Source organism: Punica granatum, chromosome 2 (assembly GCF_007655135.1).
Source record: "Punica granatum isolate Tunisia-2019 chromosome 2, ASM765513v2, whole genome shotgun sequence".
NCBI lineage: Eukaryota > Viridiplantae > Streptophyta > Magnoliopsida > Myrtales > Lythraceae > Punica > Punica granatum.
Window position 1 is genome coordinate 32257703 of NC_045128.1, and position 19581 is coordinate 32277283.

The 19581-nt window shown below is 40.0% G+C and overlaps 4 protein-coding genes across 4 annotated transcripts; 2 read left to right on the plus strand and 2 right to left on the minus strand.

Moving 5' to 3' along the window:
* Positions 1-459: 459 nt before the first annotated feature.
* LOC116195093 (probable methyltransferase PMT11) lies at positions 460-4671 on the minus strand. The gene is made up of 9 exons (XM_031524068.1): positions 3840-4671; positions 3452-3601; positions 3076-3346; positions 2697-2807; positions 2177-2336; positions 1605-1862; positions 1402-1524; positions 1177-1254; positions 460-1076 (listed from the first exon to the last, which is right to left on the minus strand). Exons 1-9 carry the CDS (start codon positions 4572-4574, stop codon positions 869-871), a joined length of 2094 nt encoding a protein of 697 aa, XP_031379928.1. The 5' UTR covers positions 4575-4671; the 3' UTR covers positions 460-868.
* A 3937-nt stretch (positions 4672-8608) lies between these two features.
* On the plus strand, positions 8609-13110 carry LOC116195094 (BTB/POZ and MATH domain-containing protein 3). Its single transcript, XM_031524069.1, has 4 exons — positions 8609-9237; positions 10887-11235; positions 11671-11947; positions 12557-13110. Exons 1-4 carry the CDS (start codon positions 8813-8815, stop codon positions 12772-12774), a joined length of 1269 nt encoding a protein of 422 aa, XP_031379929.1. The 5' UTR covers positions 8609-8812; the 3' UTR covers positions 12775-13110.
* On the minus strand, positions 13084-13778 carry LOC116195095. Its single transcript, XM_031524070.1, has one exon. The coding sequence runs from the start codon at positions 13609-13611 to the stop codon at positions 13318-13320; it is 294 nt and encodes a 97-aa protein (XP_031379930.1). The 5' UTR covers positions 13612-13778; the 3' UTR covers positions 13084-13317.
* A 1696-nt stretch (positions 13779-15474) lies between these two features.
* Positions 15475-18435, plus strand: LOC116197310 (wall-associated receptor kinase-like 20). The gene is made up of 4 exons (XM_031527407.1): positions 15475-16353; positions 16545-16659; positions 17002-17061; positions 17153-18435. Exons 1-4 carry the CDS (start codon positions 15697-15699, stop codon positions 18211-18213), a joined length of 1893 nt encoding a protein of 630 aa, XP_031383267.1. The 5' UTR covers positions 15475-15696; the 3' UTR covers positions 18214-18435.
* Positions 18436-19581: the final 1146 nt, after the last annotated feature.

The window sequence follows — 19581 nt, forward strand, 5'->3', positions numbered from 1 at the left end:
ATGCTTAAATTTTATACAAAATTAAGTAAATTATAATTCATACGATTTATTCGTTATTGGATGTAAAAACTATATATATATGCACTTAAATTGCTATAATATAAGATAAAAGCAAAATGTTACATACATCTCTTTCAATTATGTATGAGCATCAAATTGTATAAAAAAATGTATATTTATCCAGTGAATAAAAATTTCAAAATTCTTGTATCATGAATAATTTCGAGAGAATAAAATTAAAATTATTTAAATTTGTATAAAAAAATTAAATTGTTTGTATTAATACATTAAAGCATAATAAATGCGCCGATTATAGTTTACATTATGTATTATTATCCTAATAATAGATCTTGGATGATCTCTCCGATGAAATCTTGCATTCTTGGTCCTAATCAACTTGTTATTAGACTGAGTTAACTTGTGTCGAGGCAATGATTATGAACATACGTGCTCAAGGACTGAAAAAAAAACGAAGCGATAAACGATCCGCCGAACAAATATTCCGAATCTCTGGAGGTGATTACATGTACAAAGAAAATTAAGTTAACAGCACCGCAACTACTTCCTTCCAAATGGGGGTTAAAAATATAACAATGGCAATGAGAGTATCAATCGTTCCCTCAGTGCAATGAAATAATTTTACATATGTAAAATACAGAACAAGTGCCTGAAAGGAGTGGCTATATATGATCTGTGCGCTGACGATGAGCTCTGCCCTTGTTAGACTCCCCTTGCTGAGTTTTTCTTCCCCATGACAATCCTTTCAAATCGATCCCTTGAGCAAAGTCAAATGATTTATTTTGGGGAATCAATCAGTCAAACTGATACAGAGGAAGTCTTGCTGTAAATTCACTTCTCCAGCAACTTTTCAAGCATGCAAGAGGCGTTTTTCACACGTTAAAATCCTATAACTCGCATGAGGGCCCTCGGCCGTGTCCCGCAGCACCATGTGCCATCCCATGGCTTTACCAATTTCCTGAAGTTCGTCCATGACAGAGATAGAGTCCCGTATATATACATGCCCCCCGGGTCTCAGGATCCTATCCATCTCGAGCATTATAGTTGACATGTTGCATCTGGTATGAAGGAGCATAGGTAATAAGAGAAAGTTGCAGTCAATTCCAAAATAGTCCAGTCCATGTTTCTGCTTTCACAAGTAAAGATGTGATACCATACCTGTTCTTCTCCACAGAGAAGAGGCCAGCTGCATGCAGTAAGTCATATGTTCTTGGATACGTATCAAACGGCTCACACCTGACACATTTTATGTAACTCAGCTTATCAAATTAGACTGCAAGTTTTAAACTGAACATTATAACATTGTGGAACTAGGATGTTTGATGAGAATCTAGGATGTATATCCAAGTGGAAAACTTAATCATCAAGAGATAGTCGATATACCAGTCATGCATTACTCCAATAAGGCCACGGTCATATATGACAGGCAATGTGTTAGGGCCACTAACGGGAACCACATTAAGAACCCAGCAATCAATCTGACTCTCAATTAATGCTGCTGCAAAACTACACAATATTTGTGAAAACATTGTCAGTGACCTATAAAGTATGATGTTAATGGAAAATACTTCAGGTAAGGAAAATACCCTCCAAAGCCAGCTTTCATGTCCAACACATTTCTTAGTTTCATCTTCTTCCACTTTAATGCCCGGACATAGCTTGCAATGATCTCATTCCAGTACTTCCATTCTGCCCTGAAAAGTTCATTTCTGGATATGACAGCATCCATCTGTATGCTCTGCAGCCTATCCGGTGGATTGTGCAAACGTGCAGGCCATTCTGTGACATTTGCCCCAAATCCATTATCAGGTAACCGAGTTACGCATGCTTTCAGATCAGTGTACCTTATAAAATCATCAAAACAGTATGTCAAGAACGCTTATCAACAGAGATGAAAGTGTCACCTAAGATTGATTAATCTACGCTCTAGCATCAATGCCCTTCCTGATTTCAATTTGACATACTCATTCAGGAATTAACAAAGTAGGTTATTAACCATAATGATGGAACAACTAAGTCATAGGATACAACAATGAACTAACAAATTCTTCATAAACTACCTAAAATGCATTCTAGAAAGAGACATGATCCAATGATTCGCAACTTGTCATTTATGACATCATCAGATCCTTCGGAGGAAGAAAGGGACAGAGCATACCACACATTATCTGGATCATCATCTGGTTCGCATAGTGGAGGCTTAGTACCTGCCTCCCGGCTTAGGTAACAATTGTTGTTCAATGGTTTCCTCCATATAGCAATATATCCTTCCTTCTTCACAAGCTCCCAGCAAAGACGATTTGTGAGATTTAGCATCTCTGAGAATCAGAAAAAGGAAAAATTCAGTATACAGATCAAGAACGAAATGTTCAGCACATACAGATCAAAACTTCCTCTAATACCACATTTTCGCTGTCTGCAGTTTCATTGACTAATAACATACCAGATTAATCATGAAGTTGCCTCATTTTCACCACTTTCAAATGGACCAAATATATAGGTTTGCAGAGCTTAATCATGGATAGAGTATTATGGCATAGAGGATAATTGCACATGCCACCAATTGACTAAGAGACAGTGACGTACAAACACTTTTATGCATGATATATTAAAGGGACAGTGTTTAAAGGAAAGTGAAAAACTTCAAGATATTCCAAAATCAGGGTTCTGCATGATACCTTCCCATTGTTCTTCGAGAACAGGTTCATGTTTATAAACTGGTTGTGCAGCCCAAGCAAAGTATCCTCCAGCTCGGAGCATCCGGTTGACTTCAAGTAGCAGAATACCATCTTAACAGAAAAAAGCGAATCACAATGAGATAACTTTTTATGAAAGATAAAACTGAGTAATGGCATTGCAAACACGAATTGACACCAAATAGGGCAATCCAATATTAAACTGAATGGGCCACTGAATGAAGCATAGTTACTCTCTCTTTTCTTCTTTTTTTGGCTAAATAAAGCATAGTTACTCTTCTTTTGTCATCTATCCTTCCCTAATTAAAATCCTCTTATACGCCAATAGAATGATAGATAAGTACTAGACAAGAATCACTACCATCACGAGTCCAGTTGATCCTGCACCTTGAACAATGTATCAAGTCAAAAGCTTGACTCGGATATAGCAGGCGACGAGTAGCAAATGCTGCCACCATTGCTGGCACACCTCGCTCAAGGGCAAATTGAATTTGGTTCTCGTGGACATCTTTTGGAGCTACAGACATAGTTAAGACATCCCGTGATAACAAGTAGGCCCCAAAACTGGCAACGCCACACCCAACATCCAATACAACTCGGATATGCCGACCAAATGTAATGTCCGGCACCATCTACCAATGCAGGATAAAAAAAAAAAAACACTTTGTGTCAGATTTTATGTGACCCATATTAATATTATTCTGTCCTGTTACATTTGGATTGATGCAGCATTAAACCTGGGACATCTGATTCAGGTACTCATCCGCCCCATGGATAAACTGGGTTCCACCACCGGGAAATTTAAACTTATTCTTCTCCTTGAAAATCCAGTTTTGTCCACCTTTATCTTCTACCAATCGGGTGTGGGGAACATTGTAGTACCAAACCTACAAACAAGTGGCAGTTCCCATGACAGTGATTATCTGTAAATAGATTACATGATTCATTTGTAAAGAATGTAACTTTGACTGATATACACGTTACTAGAGCAGATTTAATAACAGACACTAATCAATTCATCATAAAATTCTTTCAGCAGCCTCGTTCTATGCTATGCCATTTTTCTTGCATTTTCTAGTCGAGCAATCGGAGACAGAAGCAATTGAACTGTCGGGAAACAATTACCTCGTTACGGCTTCTTGGCCAAGGAATAGGTGGCCGATATCCTTGGGGAGAAGGGACCAAGCAATTCAAACCCTTGTCCTTGTCGGGACAATGCCGCTCGAATCTCTCCCCTTTCTCGGTAGAATTCAGCCTCTTAATCGCCTCCACATTGTCCAAACACGGAATGTACTCCCTCATACTCTCCGGGCAAAGATGATATTTCTTTATTGTAATTCGGCCCCCACCTCCGCCAGCTTCGGTTCCGCTAGCCTCCGTCTCACTCCCATTAGTCTTCCAGTCCTCCACGAAGTCCGGATCGAACTCGCCGACCTCAAAGTCATCCGACATAGTCCCATTCTCGTCGACGATACCGAACCTCGTGATCTGTGGCGGCGGAGGAGGAGGAATGGGCGGTGGAGGGGGAGGAGAAGCGGCGACGGGCTCGGCGGTTGCGGTGGCGGAGGAGTCCGGGGGAAGCGCATCGGCGGGCGGCGGTACGGATTGCTCGGCGCCCTGGGAGATGATGGAAGAGAGGTTGAAGGTCTTGCCGAGGTTCGGGGAGAGAGCGACGGAGGGAGGCCGCCGGTGAGCTGCGGAGGAGGACGCGGGGGAGGAGAAGAAAATGAGCTGCTGGTAGCCGTCGGACTCGGACCAGCGCTTGCCCAGGTAGAAAAATGCGATGGAGAGGGAGATGAACGCTAGGGTTTTGATCACGACCGGGGTCCTGAGGAGATTCACACTCTCGAGCGGCTTCATGGCTCCGTCGGAGAGAGAGAGAGAGATCTGAGATCTTTCTCTATCGAAAAAGAAGAAGGGAGAAGGTGACCGAGTGGCTGTGACTGACCCACTGGAGGGAGCAAGGTGAGCTCAGTCCAGATTTGATACGGTCACCGGCGGGTGATCGTGTTATGCTCCAACGGACACGTCAGGGCGGGTAGACCGAGCTGACTTGGCGGGCAGTGGGACGGGAAGTTATGGGGGAAATATTGAAAGGACGTCGAGGAAACTAGCGGGAATTGCAACATGCGGCATTACGGCAAAATTTATTACCCTTCTTTATTATTTTCTAACATGGCACATGCGCAATTGCATTGCTTATTGTCATCAATAAGCAATTGCATGTTCAGTGAAAGTTCGAATGAGGCCCAACTAGAACATGATGAACCAAAAATATATACCGCACGGTGCGGTCTATTAGCTTAAAGAATATCCACTGAAGGTTCAGTTAATGGGAAAAAAAAAATTGAGAGGAACGTATTAAATATATGGACCTTGCGTAATATATTGTATGTTCGAAATGGAAGTCTCCCAGCGCGCCCAAATATTACTAACAATTTATATATTATAATTGATTGATAAGTAATTAGCTTTTCGGTAATATTACTAGTAATTAGTTATTTTGTGAGCGTATATCTCATTTTAGTCACATTTTTTTCTTTTTAATGGAGCTTGATAACTAGATGTTCAATTTCTCAGATTTTTTAAAGGCAATAAATGCAACAGCCTTAAAAACTTAAATCAATTCTCAATTTTTTCAGATTGCTATAATTCGAACGAAAAATAAAAATATGAACCGTTAGAACATTCGATATTTAGCAATTCCCGTAAAAAAAAAAAAGAAACACAAAATTACTGTTATTGTTCCAGCTAAATTTAGTTAAGACATTTGCAATCATGTTTTATTTCTTCGATTGTTAGCTTTCACGTTGATATGGAACAACCAAGGTTGTCAAGATAGCTTGCAGGATCTTAAGATAGTGTAATCTTACGATCTTGCACCTCGGCCACCTATCCCGATCTGAACCAAAAGATTAAAAAGTAAGATCCGTCTAGGATAATTAGTTGGATTGTCGGATAATAAGATAGTTGCAATCCAACCGATCCTCGCCCATGCGTCTTTGGGTGATTTTAAAGTAATTTTGGGTTAAACTAACTCCATTTTCCGGCCGATGTTTCAATCCATTCGACAACATATGACGGTAATGATGACGAAGATCTTCATGATAATTTAAATGACATATGATATGTTTTTTTTTTGTTCTTATTTGTTATTTCTATTTCGATACTGTGATTTATATTTTAGTAAATTGTGAACTATGATTTCTGCTATTCTATGTAGGGCTGTTAAAAAATATCCGAAAAATCAAAACCAATTCGAAAAATCGAATATTCACATATATGGTTTGGTTACTGAGTGGTTTTTCTTGAAGTTTTGTGGATATAGTTTGGTTTTTTATTTTTAAAGTTAAAAATCGAAACAAATAAACCAAAACATATATCATATATGTATATAAATTATATTTTTCTTCCCAAGGGCCTTGCAATCCCTATCTTTGAAACAACTTTTTTATGCGTGTATTGAGTTATGGGTGATTTACTTGGCTACTTTGAACTTGGTTGATTTTGCTACTTTTCTTAATCATGGACGTTAAAAATGAAGGTTAAATTTGGCATTTTTACCTCTTTTTTGTTGTTGTTTAGGATATCATGTATGATGTTTTGTGACTTTTTCGTAAATAAATGAGTCTAGATATGGCCAATACAAGAATTAAATTGCTCATGATATATTAGGATTAGTACGACCCAAAAGAGTAATAGCTTATTCAGTTAATTGAACCGAAAATTCGAATTTTATGGTTTGATTTTATTTTAAAAATTGTGGTTTGGATATTGATATAGTTTTCAATTTTTAAAAAACCAAAATTATGGTTTGGTTACAGTTTAAGCCAAAAACCGCACCAAACCGAAACTATGCACCCCTAATTCTATGACATTGCTTGTTGAATGGTGAGTAAAAATTATAAATGACAAATTTTATGTCTATATTTTTTCATTATAGGAAAGATCTTACAATACTTAATATGATCATGCGATCTTTAATCCCATAATCCCCTTACAATTCTAAGTAGAATCACGATCTTGACAACCTTGGACTAAGTAAGCTTCTTATATATAGTTGTGACGCAATGTTATCTTGCCCCACCAAAAGCAACTTCTGTTAAATACCAAGTTTGATAATGAAATAATTGTAATTGTTTATTTTGAGTATCTACCTCTAAAGGTTCGATGGCAAGTAATCCATCAAAGATTATGACAAGGAAATTAAGTGGATAAATCAAGAAAAAAGGAAAAAAAAATAATTGGCAAGGAAATATAAGGTATTCAAGTCAAGTGATGGATCAAATTCTTTTGTGAAATCTGAGTTTTAATTATAAAAAGTTAAAAATAAAACTAGAAAAATGCATTTTTTATACAATGAAAGTGAAATTGGGAAATCAACTGTATATGGGGAAAAGAAAGAAAAATATAACTCGCACAGAAATTTAAAAGTTATTTTTTATTAAATTGACCACTGAATAGAAATCATGGGTGGTCATTTGTGAGGAAAGGGGAGCTTATTTTATTTTATTTCTTGTATAACGGATCACATTTTTAGGGAAGCAAATAATTTCTTTTAAATAAGTTTGAGTATAGAAAATTCATGTGGCACTTACAATATGAAAATGCAAAAGAAAGGGAGAAATTTTGAAAAATAAAAATTACACAAATTTTTAAAAAATATATTAATATTAATTTTTTTTAAATGGTGCCGGGCTGCGGGTGAGAAAAGGCCACCCAATCGCCCCCACATTCTTATGGACCTCAACTCATTCTTATATAATATAAGATATAAGATAAGATAAAATATATAAGATAAGATGAAATCAGATATAAGATAGTATGTATCAATACAATTTTAAACGGCAATAGTAATTTGAAATAATATTAATTAATATTACTCTTACTGAATAATCCATACTACTCTTTCAAGTAAAAATAAAAACAGTAATCTAGCTTATCCAAGAAAAAAGTAATGTAAAAATCTGATTCTTCAATAAATTATTTAAGACATCAAACAACAAAATCAAATAAGTAAAAATATATCAAAAAAAAAGGAATCAAAATAAGTAAAAGTAATTTGACCTTTTTATAAAAACAAATTTTTATCTTGAAAAACAAAAAAAGCAATTTTTGATTACCGGTTTATTTTGGATATCAAAGTTGAAGCTTCTCCTTTTAGATAGATTCTCTCTAACATTCGAGGATTAATTTAAAGGAGATGGAAGATTCAATTCTTCTATACATATCAGGAAGACAAATGTTGCGTAGATTGGTTTGCAAGAAGAGCTTCATCCTTTCCACTTGGATTTCATTTCCTTAGCTCGATTTCTAACGGTTTAGGCTATCTCTTGTTAGGAGATAACGTTGGGGTTTCCATACCCCATTTCTATTTGATTTAATTTATGTTTTCTTTTAATTTATGTACGGGCTTCTGCCCTTCCATTTTCCCAAAAAAGTAGCAATTTTTTTTTATCTTTTGATTAAATTAAACTACATTTAATTGAGAAAAAAACAGATAAGAATCAAATACAGATAACTACTTTCAATCCTATCGAATTCTAGACATGTAATATTAATCTTATCTGATTTCTGATACAATAATACTATTGTCAAACATAAGATGCGTCTAACTTTAATTGAATTATATTTTTGTTGCCAAAATTACGAACAATTAATCTATTTCGTTGATTAAAAGGTCGAAGAAGTATGGAATGTAACTGAGGGAGAAAAAAATCTATAATACAGTAAACTATTTATTATTTCTATACAAATAAATAAAATAAAATTTCAAGAAATTCAACATTATATTGGACTAATAGGAAATAAATTTAATTTCCTTCCAATAAATTATATTTTTGGCAATAATGAAATAAACAGTATATGTTATTATTCAAAGCTGTTCCGGTTCACATAACAAATCGAGACCGTTAATAAACACTCGAACTCTGTCCCTTCCTCTCTCTCTCTCTCTCTCTCTCACCAAAACCCGTCGCCGATCACGGCGCGATCTCTCCCCTTTACCTCGCCGATTCCTTCGAATTCCGGCGATTCCCTCCGTCGTCTTTCAAAACCCTAACCTTAACTTCCTTCAATCGCATGCTACCTCAGGCGCCATGCATCCGAAAACCCTAGAATCCGCTGCATGCATGGCCAAGCCGGAGGTTTGTGGCACCAGGCAAGTTGGGAACTCGGCCTCCAAATCCGTGATCGAGACGGTGAACGGGTCCCACCGGTTCACGATCACCGGGTACTCGCTCGCGAAGGGGATGGGATCGGGGAAGTACATTCCCAGTGACGTCTTCACCGTGGGAGGGTTCGATTGGGCCATTTACTTCTACCCCGACGGGAAGAACCCCGAGGACAACTCCGTGTATGTGTCGGTTTTCATTGCGCTCGCTAGCGAGGGGTCGGACGTGAGGGCGCTGTTCGAGCTGACCCTGATCGACCAGAGCGGGAAAGGGAAGCACAAGGTGCACAGCCACTTCGACCGTGCTCTCGAGGGCGGGCCGTACACGCTGAAGTACCGCGGAAGCATGTGGTATGTCTTCAAATCTAGCTTATTTCTGTGTTCTGTGCACCCGATGGCTGGGGCTTTGCATTGATAGTTGCTGTTTGTTGTGAGGCGGGGTGCTGAATTGTCAAGATTCACGCTCTTTCATGCCCAAGAACAAGAGCGAATGTGCCTGCCGACAAAGTTCTAGCTTAAAAGTCGAGAGTCTCGTTCGAGATTTTTAAGTTTAGAATTGTCTTGTGGTTGATGTGCTCATGTTTTTCGTATACATGTTCGATTAATAGGAGTGAACTCATATAGCTGCACACACTCGACTTCTTATGTTTCCTGTTAGGCACTAGCCCTATGAGCATGTGCTATTACTTTTTGCCATGTTTTATTGTTCATTTTGGTGTGATTACGAAATTGCTCTTCACGGGCTATATTCAGAATTGAAATTTTAGGCTATTACTTTTGGAAGAAGTCACTGGCAGAGTTATTACGTGCTTTGATGAACGAATATTTGCTATTTGAACTAATTTCTTTTTCAGAATGTAATCATTTGTGTCATTGTATCCTTATTTGCATAATGCCATTCCTCAGCTCTTTGGTATGGGCTCGTAGGTGGGGCAATTCGTGCAACTAGCTAGAGTGTCCATATTGAAGTTTGAGAGCTACTGAGAATCTAGTGCGATACATAGGTAGATAATTTGGAGGGTCAAAATCGAGTCAAATTTGTTGCTTTGGTTCTGCGAGATAGATGGATGCTTTAATTTATAAAATTATACTTTTCAAAGGCAATTTCTCATCGATTTTCAGTAAAAAACTTAAAGGGGAAGAAATATTTTTACGTTATTTCAACTTCTCTTGCTTGCTGGACTGAGGGAGAACTTTGAATTTTTGTACTTAAAAACGACAAGCATCCTTTTAGACAAAAACATTCAAGTAAAACCATGTCATCGATGCGTCCATCTATCTCACTGAGCCAAAGCAAGAACTTTGACTTGATTTGACTCTGCAGATTAATCTATTGAAATATGGTACGAGATTCTCTGGTAGTTGCATTACCATTTGGATGCATTGACTTTCTCTTTCCACTACTGATTTCTTCATTCTCCAATATGTATTGAGGATTGTGAGAGTGATGAGAGATCAGAGTATGGACATTGGGTCTTCAAATTGAAGAATAGAGGTGAAGGGGGAAAGAGGAAAATCGTGAACTAATTACCTAGAAGTTACATTTACAAGAGGAATAACTTAGTGAAGTCACAGCATGGCTGAAATAGAGGTTTGCTTTTGGTCTTAAGATAGTTTTAGAGTTGGGTAGGATGCGGACGATATATGGTGGTCTTCTCTCTCTCTCTCTCTCTCTCTCTCTCTCTCTAGGTTGGTTTCCTTAAAAATAATTATATGTTTAGTATTTTCTGCATTTAAAGTGTAACTTCAGAGATAAGGGTGGAAAAATCGAGAATTGTCTTTATATTAGTGCTGATATAGTGCTCGTCATATAATGGCTACGGATCTAACAGTTGACATTTTGATATTGAGTTTGAAGCTTTCCAATGTTGAGGTATCATTTGAGTGTTGGATGAAGCATTGTTTGCATGGATGTATTTGTAAATAGGCATATGATAATGAAAAATGTCATTTCCACTTACTTTCTTGTTGATTGAATTTTTACACTTGCCACAATGCAGGGGTTACAAGCGCTTTCTTCGGAGAAATGCATTAGAGGCTTCTGATTATATAAAGGACGACTGCCTCATCATGCAGTGCACAGTTGGAGTTGTTAGAGCTCGTAGGGAGGGACCAAAATTGTTTTCAATATCAGTGCCTCCATCAGACATGGGACACAGTCTGAAAGATCTATTAGAATCTGAAATTGGTTGCGACATAGTTTTCCAGGTCGGCGATGAAACTTTTAAAGCTCATAAGTTGGTGCTGGCCGCTCGTTCCCTTGTATTTAAAGCTCAGTTTTTTGGACTTGTTGGCGACCGTAATATCAGCAAGACAGTTGTGGAGGACATTGAGCCCTCCATCTTTAAGGTGAATATTCCTAAAATTTTGCCCTTTCTATCCCTCCCCTTGAAATCAAATTGCTTGCATATATTTAAAGTGTGCTTCTTTCAACCACATCCACTTTCTTGTCTAGAGGTTCTCTTTTTCACTTTTTGGTTATCTTAATCAAGTAAATTAAGAAAATTGGACTATTGTACTGTGCAATATTAGCAGTCCTACATAAATTTATTGCTGAAAATAGAACTAAGTTTTCTTCCGCTATTATCTTTGTCTAAGCATCGCCAATTTATAACAAGGTCTTCCTTTTTAGAGAATGAAGGAAGACTAGAAAATGAGAAGAATAAGAAAAGGATTTTATGCTAGATGAAAAGGATAAAGATAATGGCATTAGGAGAAGAAAGGTTCTAGCAATCGAAATTGGAGCAATTTAATTGCCAAGTTGTATGCGATCTGTTTTTGCAGGCAATGCTCCTGTTCATATATACGGACACACTCCCTAATGTGAGTGATATTATGGACAACCCGTCTTTGTGTACATCAACTATCATGATTCAGCATCTACTGGCTGCCGCTGATCGCTATGATCTCAAGCGACTGAGACTACTATGCCAGTCAAAACTGAGCGAGGAGATCAACCCCAGTACAGTGGCAACAACACTTGCCTTAGCCGACCAGCACCAATGCCAAGAATTGAAAGCGATATGTTTGAAGTTCATTGCGAATCCAGAAAATCTGAGAGGTATGTGTTTGTAGAATCTCACTGATGCTCTCTTTCAGGTTATTATGAATATCAAATTTATGTGTTTTTTGTACCACAGAACATATCTGAGCTATACTGTTTATTGTTTTTAACTTATTTTGAAGATCCAAACTGTGCAATCGTTTATGTTACATTTTAGCTTATAGAGATCTATTAGATCTTAATGAGTTTTAAGAGGATGAGAGCATGATAGCTTGGTGTTAAGATATGGTAATAGATGCATCATTTGCTTTAGAGCCTGGAAGACTGTAAATTCTCCAGCTGGTTTTGTTTGTTGAGATGGGAGTCAGAGATTTCTTGGGGAAAATTTGAGGCCGTCTATGCTCTGTTCTTTAATTTAGAATTTAGAGCCTGTGCAGGACTTGGGCAGTCTTTACAGATAGTTTTGCTTGTACTAGACTAGGAATTTGATATGGAGTGTCCACCAATTGAACTATTTGTCCAGCAATGAATTATGTTCTGCCTCCCGTGGTGTCACTCTCAAAGCCCGTATTTGCTGTGATCTCTATTCCCTCATCATATCAGCCATGATCGTTATGTCATTAATCGTAAGTACTACTTGCTCCTGGTTTTCTTCTTCATTTGCAGTGGTAATGCAGACAGAGGGCTATAAGCATTTGGAGGAGAGCTGTCCCTCTTTGCTGTCAGATGTTCTCAGGACATATGCCTCGGGCGATGAGAACTCAGGGCCTGTCTCAGGCAAGAAGAGGAGTGCCAGCAGCATATTTGGGCAAGACCCAGATCATGATCGGAACCCAACTGAGTCAGTGAATCTTGATGGAAGGCGCCAAAGGAGGCGGGTTTAGTGGATCCAAATCATCCCTTGCTTGCCATAAGCTTAGAAATGAGAGTCCCTTTGTTCTTCGAGCAGTATCAATGGTAATCGAAACTGATCGTGGCTGGCCTGCTCCACTCTAGTCGTGAACTCTCTTGGAATGGGTGATTTTCTCAGTCTCACCCTGGTTGTTGGAGGGAAATTGCGATATGACTAAGAGATGAGGTGACTGGGGTTTCTCATTTTGCTCTAAATTTATATACAGAATTGGTTGATCGCCATTAGATTGTAATTACAGAAAATTAAGATCTTTGGTTTCATCCGGACGTTGTAGTTAGAATTTTATAAACCCGTGCTTTTCGTCAAATGGATTGCTCATCTTTTCCTTATCTGCCCTTAACTTTTATTCATCCCATATGTAATTATTGACTTAAGTGGCTCGAATATTATGAATGTCACATTTGGTAGGCAGGCATGGAAGCATCGGGGAAATGGAATTCCCCAAAACAAAATATATAACAAACAAAGATATATAACACAGTAACAGATCATATGACAGGATAGTTGCTGCCATCTACTTGATCTTCTGAAGCAGCGAGGAGTCCGCGAGGCCGCTGCAGTCAATAGAGGAGCTTGAAGGAGAGTAGCGCCCTTGATCAGGTGAACTCTGCCAGAGGAAAGCGCCCATAGCGAACTCCCTCTTGTAGTCGAGGGTGCTGAGGTTGGTGGGCAACCCGTACTGGGCCAGGAGATGGTCGAGCTTCCACTCGGGCATGGCCTGGTAGTCCTGCCTCGTGTACCTCGGGTAGTGAAGTGGCATCTGAAAGAAGCCAATCCCGCCACCGGTGTCCTCCTTTGATCCCTCCATCGACTCTCTACTCTTTATTAGTCAATCAATTTATCGGTGGTTTCGGTTTGGATTGCAATGGAGGCTGGGCCTTCATATATATATGGTGCCGTCACGATTCAGCATATGCTTGGGAGAGGAGAGAGAGAGGGAGAGAGGGAGAGAACATGAATGAGGAAGTCATGAGGATCGGTTGATTCACCTTCCCATTATGCACTGCATTTGTTGTTTGCTCGCTGCCTGCCCTTTCCTCTATTTTCTTCTCTTGCTTCGGCGTTCATCTGGTTGTATTCATTCGTGATCAAGGTATGTCGAACATCACGTAATCCGATCGAGTTCAAGTTTCATTCTACATGGTGCCTTCTTATTAAGTACGAGAAATCCAACAAGAAACAAGCGGAGTTCCATCTTACAATGAGGAAGTGAGAGTTCTCTGACGTCGCACATTAATGTTAAATGACTTTTCTCTACACATTGCTTTAATGCTTACGACCATGTGTTGGAGAACGATTTACACCTTCTCGTATTTTATTGGGAACTTATGATGCCGGGCGAAAGCACATGTACTCAAATTATTTTGACGACTTTGGATCTATCTTTGTCTTCTTTTTTTCTCCGAATAGACAATTAACACTTTGGATGTGTCTGCCAGAACGCATGGAATTGATAGGAGCTCATGGTTGGCTACGTGGACTCTCTGTTTTTTTTTTTTGGGTGATGTAGGCCGACGCCAGATTGCATTAAAGTAAATTACGAAATACAAAGTTGGGGCATGATGACCCCTACAACATCACCAAACAATTTGAAATCGAACCCAGATGGGTAGTGATTAAGAGAGTGAACACTTAAAGGTTATGAAAGTACATAATTAGCAAGTTAATCTGCACATTCGTTGCCCTTCCGATACATTTGTCGCACCAGTACTATTCACGGTCGATTAATAAGAGCTCTAATGTCTCGCCAAAGACCTTCATTCCGGCTGAGCATCGCTTGAGATGAAGAGAGCCGATTAGCAATTACCTTGGAGTCTACTTCGAGGATAATCCTTCGAGCTCTTAAATCCCAAGCCAAAGCTTCCATGGACTAATTAATTAGCAATAAAGGACATGGTTGAAACGCATATAGATATTATTAACATCAACGGAGGGTCTAGTATGACATGATATCAAGTGACACCGGGATCACGATCGTCCACCATGCGCGAGTCCTATGAATGAATAGTCGTGATAGTAGTATCTCAGCTGATACATGATCATGTTAAAATTTTCCCTAGATCAAATTCAATGGCTTCATTTGCCAATCATCACAGTAGAACCTGGACTAAAAAAGACAAAGACAGCTTTAAGAAAAGAGAAAATAAAAAGGGATCAAGTCTCATCATAGTCAACCTCAAAAGGACAAAGATGATAAGGAGAAATTAACAAATTCTACCTACTATCTTACCTCAGTCATACTTTAGAACCTTCGATGATGTGCCAAGCCGAGTTATTTTGACCATTGTACATTGCATTTACATTTCCCATGCTTATTTATTACCGTATCATCTAATTCTCACGCCGAATTTTAATTTTATGACTTTTGCGTCCACTAAATATCCATATTAATTCAACTTGGGCGAAACTAAATTGCATGTGAAGAAAAGAACATGAGAAAAACGAGGTTCCTTGTCTACTTCGGACTTATACATGTTTACTTACATCAGCAGCAGAACTATTTCAGTTTGGTCTTTCAACTTCTTCCCGAATTTTCAATTTTTATGGCCAAAATAACATGCAATAGATGAAGGATAATATATATGGCCAAAAGAACTACTACTGATTTAATATTGTTCGAGACTATTTAGTAAAAATACAAGTTTGCTGGCAATCTCTTTTTTATGGTAGACAAGGTAATGTCGATTGCTGACAAGATTATTAGTCCTCACTAAATATGATAATATAAAATTCTCTCATCGAAGATTTTATTGTCTACGTGAAAATCTATATTGTCAATAATCTTAAATGGTAATTCACCAAATGCGATATTAATTAATTATTACAGCCTGGAGAAGATCTCCAGTCCCGACCTATAATAAACTCCTTCCCTCTTCCCCTGATCTTCAGCAATATGGAGACATACACAGCCCTCACGGCGGTGATGATGCTGCTGCTGACGGCCTCCGCTGCTGCCGCCACCCGCTGCCCCAGCTGCGGCCCCACCCCGGTCCCCTACCCGCTCAGCACCTCACCCACTTGCGGTGACCCATCGTACCGAGTCCTCTGCGACGCAGCCTCTGGCTCCCTCTCCTTCCCAACTCTCAACAACTCCTACCCGATTACCTCCATCAGCGCAGCCGCGCAACGGCTCGTGATCCAGCCGGCACAGCTCGTCTCCGGCCGTTGCGTGACAGCAGATCTCCCGACTCAAGGCTTGCAGCTGAACAGCTCCCTCCCCTTCAACGTGACCAGCAGCAACACCATCATGTACCTCAACTGCTCGCAGACGCTCCTCAACTCGCCACTCAACTGCTCGTCCGCGAGCCTTTGCCACGAGTACGTGAACGGGACGGCAGCGGTGGACGGGGTGTGCGGGGCCACCCCGATATGCTGTACGTTATGGGCTTGGGGTTCCACCACGTCATACTCTATCCGGGTGAGGGAAACTGGGTGCAGGGCCTACACGAGCTTCGTCAACCTCGACCCGACCCTTCCGGTCAGCAGGTGGCCCCAGCCAGGCCTCGAGATCCAGTGGGTGGCGCCCCCGGAACCCCTATGTGGGTCCCAGGTAGGTCCCACACTTCCCCGTTAGTGAGCTAAAGCACAAGAATTTTGAGGAGAGCAAATGCAGGCAGAGTTTAGGGGAAGATTTACAATTTTGATAACTTATAGGGTTTAAGTGTAACTAGTTGCTATGACTATCAGACAGTCGGAGCCGCCTTTGACTGACCAGGAAATGCGACTTTTCTCATCTGGCAGGTCGATTGTGACGGGAACTCGACCTGTGGGCCCGACCCGGCGGACAGTGGGGCCAGCAGGTGCTTCTGTAATTCTGGGCTCACGTGGGACCCAACCCAGGGAATTTGTGTTGAGAGTGAGTGTAAATTTTTTCATTGCGAAGAAAATGAAATTACGGAGAAATCATTGACATCACTTGGTTCTAATAATTTGACATTTATTCTATTTAAATAAGTATTGAAATTCGAATTTTATAAATAGAAAAAGTCATGTTGGGAGTTTTATCACATAATGAGTCGACTCCGACATGAATTGGATTATTGAAGCCTATTAATTTTTGAATATCATGATACACAAAAAAAAATCTTAGAAAATGTTCTAGAATTAAGATATTTATGTTATTTTTCTAAGCAGCGTCATAATATCTTTTACAGAGCTTAATTCCCTTGTTAACACTAGGAGTGTGGATGTGATGCAGATATTACGTGTCAAGATCCAGATGGTTGTGGTGCGACAGATAAAACTGCACTTATTGCGAGTATGTTATTTTCCTTTTATATTTTTGGGGCAATTGCTATGGTCAAGGGAGGTTCTTATTGAAATTGTTTTCATTAAACCTTGCTTTGCAGGCTTAACTTCTGGAATAGGAGCAGGACTCATTGCATCGATAGTTCTCGCTATGCTCTACAAGCATCACGAGCGCACCAGAAAAGCTCGTGAACGTCTTGCCCAAGAGCGTGAGGAGATCTTGAACTCGAATGGAGCGATAGGAGCGAAGAACTTCACGGGCAAAGAGATCAAGAAAGCCACTAACAACTTCTCAAGGGACCGGCTCCTCGGTGTCGGTGGATACGGTGAAGTCTATAAGGGCATTCTAGATGATGGCACTTTGGTAGCCATCAAATGTGCTAAGCTTGGGAACGCCAAGGGAACCGACCAAGTGCTGAACGAGGTTCGGATACTGTGCCAGGTCAACCACCGGTGCCTGGTCCGTTTGCTGGGTTGTTGCGTCGACTTGGAGCAGCCAATTTTAGTTTATGAGTACGTTGAGAACGGGACACTGTTGGAGCATCTCCAAGGCCATAGGCCTAGTGGAAGGGCCGCTCTGTCATGGGAGCGTCGACTCCAGATTGCCCATGACGCTGCAGAGGGCCTTGCTTACCTGCACTCTTCAGCCGTCCCCCCGATATACCACCGGGACGTGAAATCGAGCAACATTCTCTTGGATGAAAAGCTAAATGCTAAGGTTTCTGACTTTGGGCTATCCCGCTTGGCCCACACGGACCTTAGCCACATAACAACGTGTGCACAGGGTACCCTCGGGTACCTAGACCCAGAGTACTACCGGAACTACCAGCTAACCGACAAGAGCGATGTGTACAGCTTTGGGGTGGTCCTCCTGGAGTTGCTGACGTCCCAGAAGGCGATAGACTTCAACAGGGCGGACGATGATGTGAACCTGGCAATCTATGTCAGGAGGATGGTGGACGAAGAGAGGTTGATGGACGCTGTCGACCCGCTTCTCAAGGAGAAGGCAGACCTCATGGGGGTGGAAACAATGAAGGCGCTAGGATTCCTCGCAGTAGGGTGCCTGGAGGAACGGAGGCAGAACCGGCCCTCAATGAAGGAAGTCGCCGAGGAGATCGAGTACATCATGAGCATTGCAACTGCCAAGGTTGCACAGAACTAGCTACGCACTCTTAATTATATATAAGTACAAACGCTCATATACCTGCTGAGTTTGAGCCAGAGCACCTTGAGCCTTGAGGTTTATGCTCTGGTGATGTTAGTCTTGCCAGTTGCTCTGTTCTTTAATTGTGCGGTTCGTCCCATCCCTATGTAAACGGATGTATATCTTTTAGGAAAATATGAAGTTTGTAATGTGAATGTGAAGTACGTTTTTCAGTTGAGAGGCTCTTGATTGTGCTCTCTTGCAGGGATCACCGGACTAATAAAAATCGAACCACAAAACCAGTTACCTTTAAAGCTTTATTAGACCTGAGAATCAAACTAGATCGATCCGGAGCCAAACTTGGGGGATGGTCATATCGGTAGCACCACGCATTGCTGTGACCCGAACACCTTCTTCGACACATACTATAGTACTCTAATTTTTCCTTGAAAATCTTGAAACTAAGAACATCGCATGTCTACTCTACTGGGTTGTGTTCCAAATTAAATCTGCTGATAATGTTGAATCTTCTTCTTGGGCTTGAGTACTGATGAGGAAGACTTTTCATTTATGGGTCAAGCATGCCCTTTTCTTTTGATTGCATAAAGGGCGTCTAATGGGCTCAACGGATTTCATTACAAACGTACTATTGGAGTCAAGCCCATTAGGTGGTCCATCGCCATTAGATGTCTCACAACTAATATCTGATAAGAACTTGATGATGGGTACTTATGCCCTAAATCTAACCCCTGCGAATTAGCAGTCGGAACATCCCCATCACACTTCAAAACCACATTTTGTCGGGGTGACCATTGACCGGCCTTTCGGATCAATCATACTCGTAGGTTTCCTTCGGTTTGATAATGTTTTGATTATGATATGATCATAAGAAGAGGAATGCGTGAGAAGTTCCTTAAACATTAGTATTGAAACCCGAGTATCAAGTGCTATATGTTAACTGGATGGGCTTGGAGTGCATCCAAGGGGAATAAACCTTATATTTGTTTGTTATTTATAATACATTAATATTTTACAATTTAGAGAAAGAATATATAGTGCAGTGGCACACGTCATCATTTGTTAATCAAGAGATCGCAAATTCGATTCTGGTTGTGGGTGTACCCGTGCCCTTTATTAGTTATAACGACATCTACTTCATTATATTTAAAATTCATGGATCTCCTTCGTAATCGGGAAAAAAATATAATTGTCGTCTTTTTTGGGCGATCAGGATTTGCAAGTTGGAAATTAAGAGGATGTCTTGTTCCTTAAGAAAATGCCCACAGGAAACCTTCCCCGGGCTTGTTGTCTCTGCAGACACACATCGTCCTAATTTGACCTGAGAAACTTCTATAACATTATAAATGATTAAATAAAGAAAAATTG

Coding starts and splice junctions, on each gene's coding strand:
- LOC116195094 (XM_031524069.1), top strand. CDS start 8,813: ATGCATCCGAAAACCCTAGAATCCGCTGCATGCATGGCCAAGCCGGAG. Junction 9,238..10,886: donor AAGTACCGCGGAAGCATGTG/GTATGTCTTCAA, acceptor GCCACAATGCAG/GGGTTACAAGCGCTTTCTTC. Junction 11,236..11,670: donor TTGAGCCCTCCATCTTTAAG/GTGAATATTCCT, acceptor CTGTTTTTGCAG/GCAATGCTCCTGTTCATATA.
- LOC116195093 (XM_031524068.1), bottom strand. CDS start 4,574: ATGAAGCCGCTCGAGAGTGTGAATCTCCTCAGGACCCCGGTCGTGATC. Junction 3,347..3,451: donor ACCTGAATCAGATGTCCCAG/GTTTAATGCTGC, acceptor CTGCATTGGTAG/ATGGTGCCGGACATTACATT. Junction 2,808..3,075: donor GATCAACTGGACTCGTGATG/GTAGTGATTCTT, acceptor TTTTCTGTTAAG/ATGGTATTCTGCTACTTGAA.
- LOC116195095 (XM_031524070.1), bottom strand. CDS start 13,611: ATGGAGGGATCAAAGGAGGACACCGGTGGCGGGATTGGCTTCTTTCAG.
- LOC116197310 (XM_031527407.1), top strand. CDS start 15,697: ATGGAGACATACACAGCCCTCACGGCGGTGATGATGCTGCTGCTGACG. Junction 16,354..16,544: donor AACCCCTATGTGGGTCCCAG/GTAGGTCCCACA, acceptor CTCATCTGGCAG/GTCGATTGTGACGGGAACTC. Junction 16,660..17,001: donor CCAGGGAATTTGTGTTGAGA/GTGAGTGTAAAT, acceptor GATGTGATGCAG/ATATTACGTGTCAAGATCCA.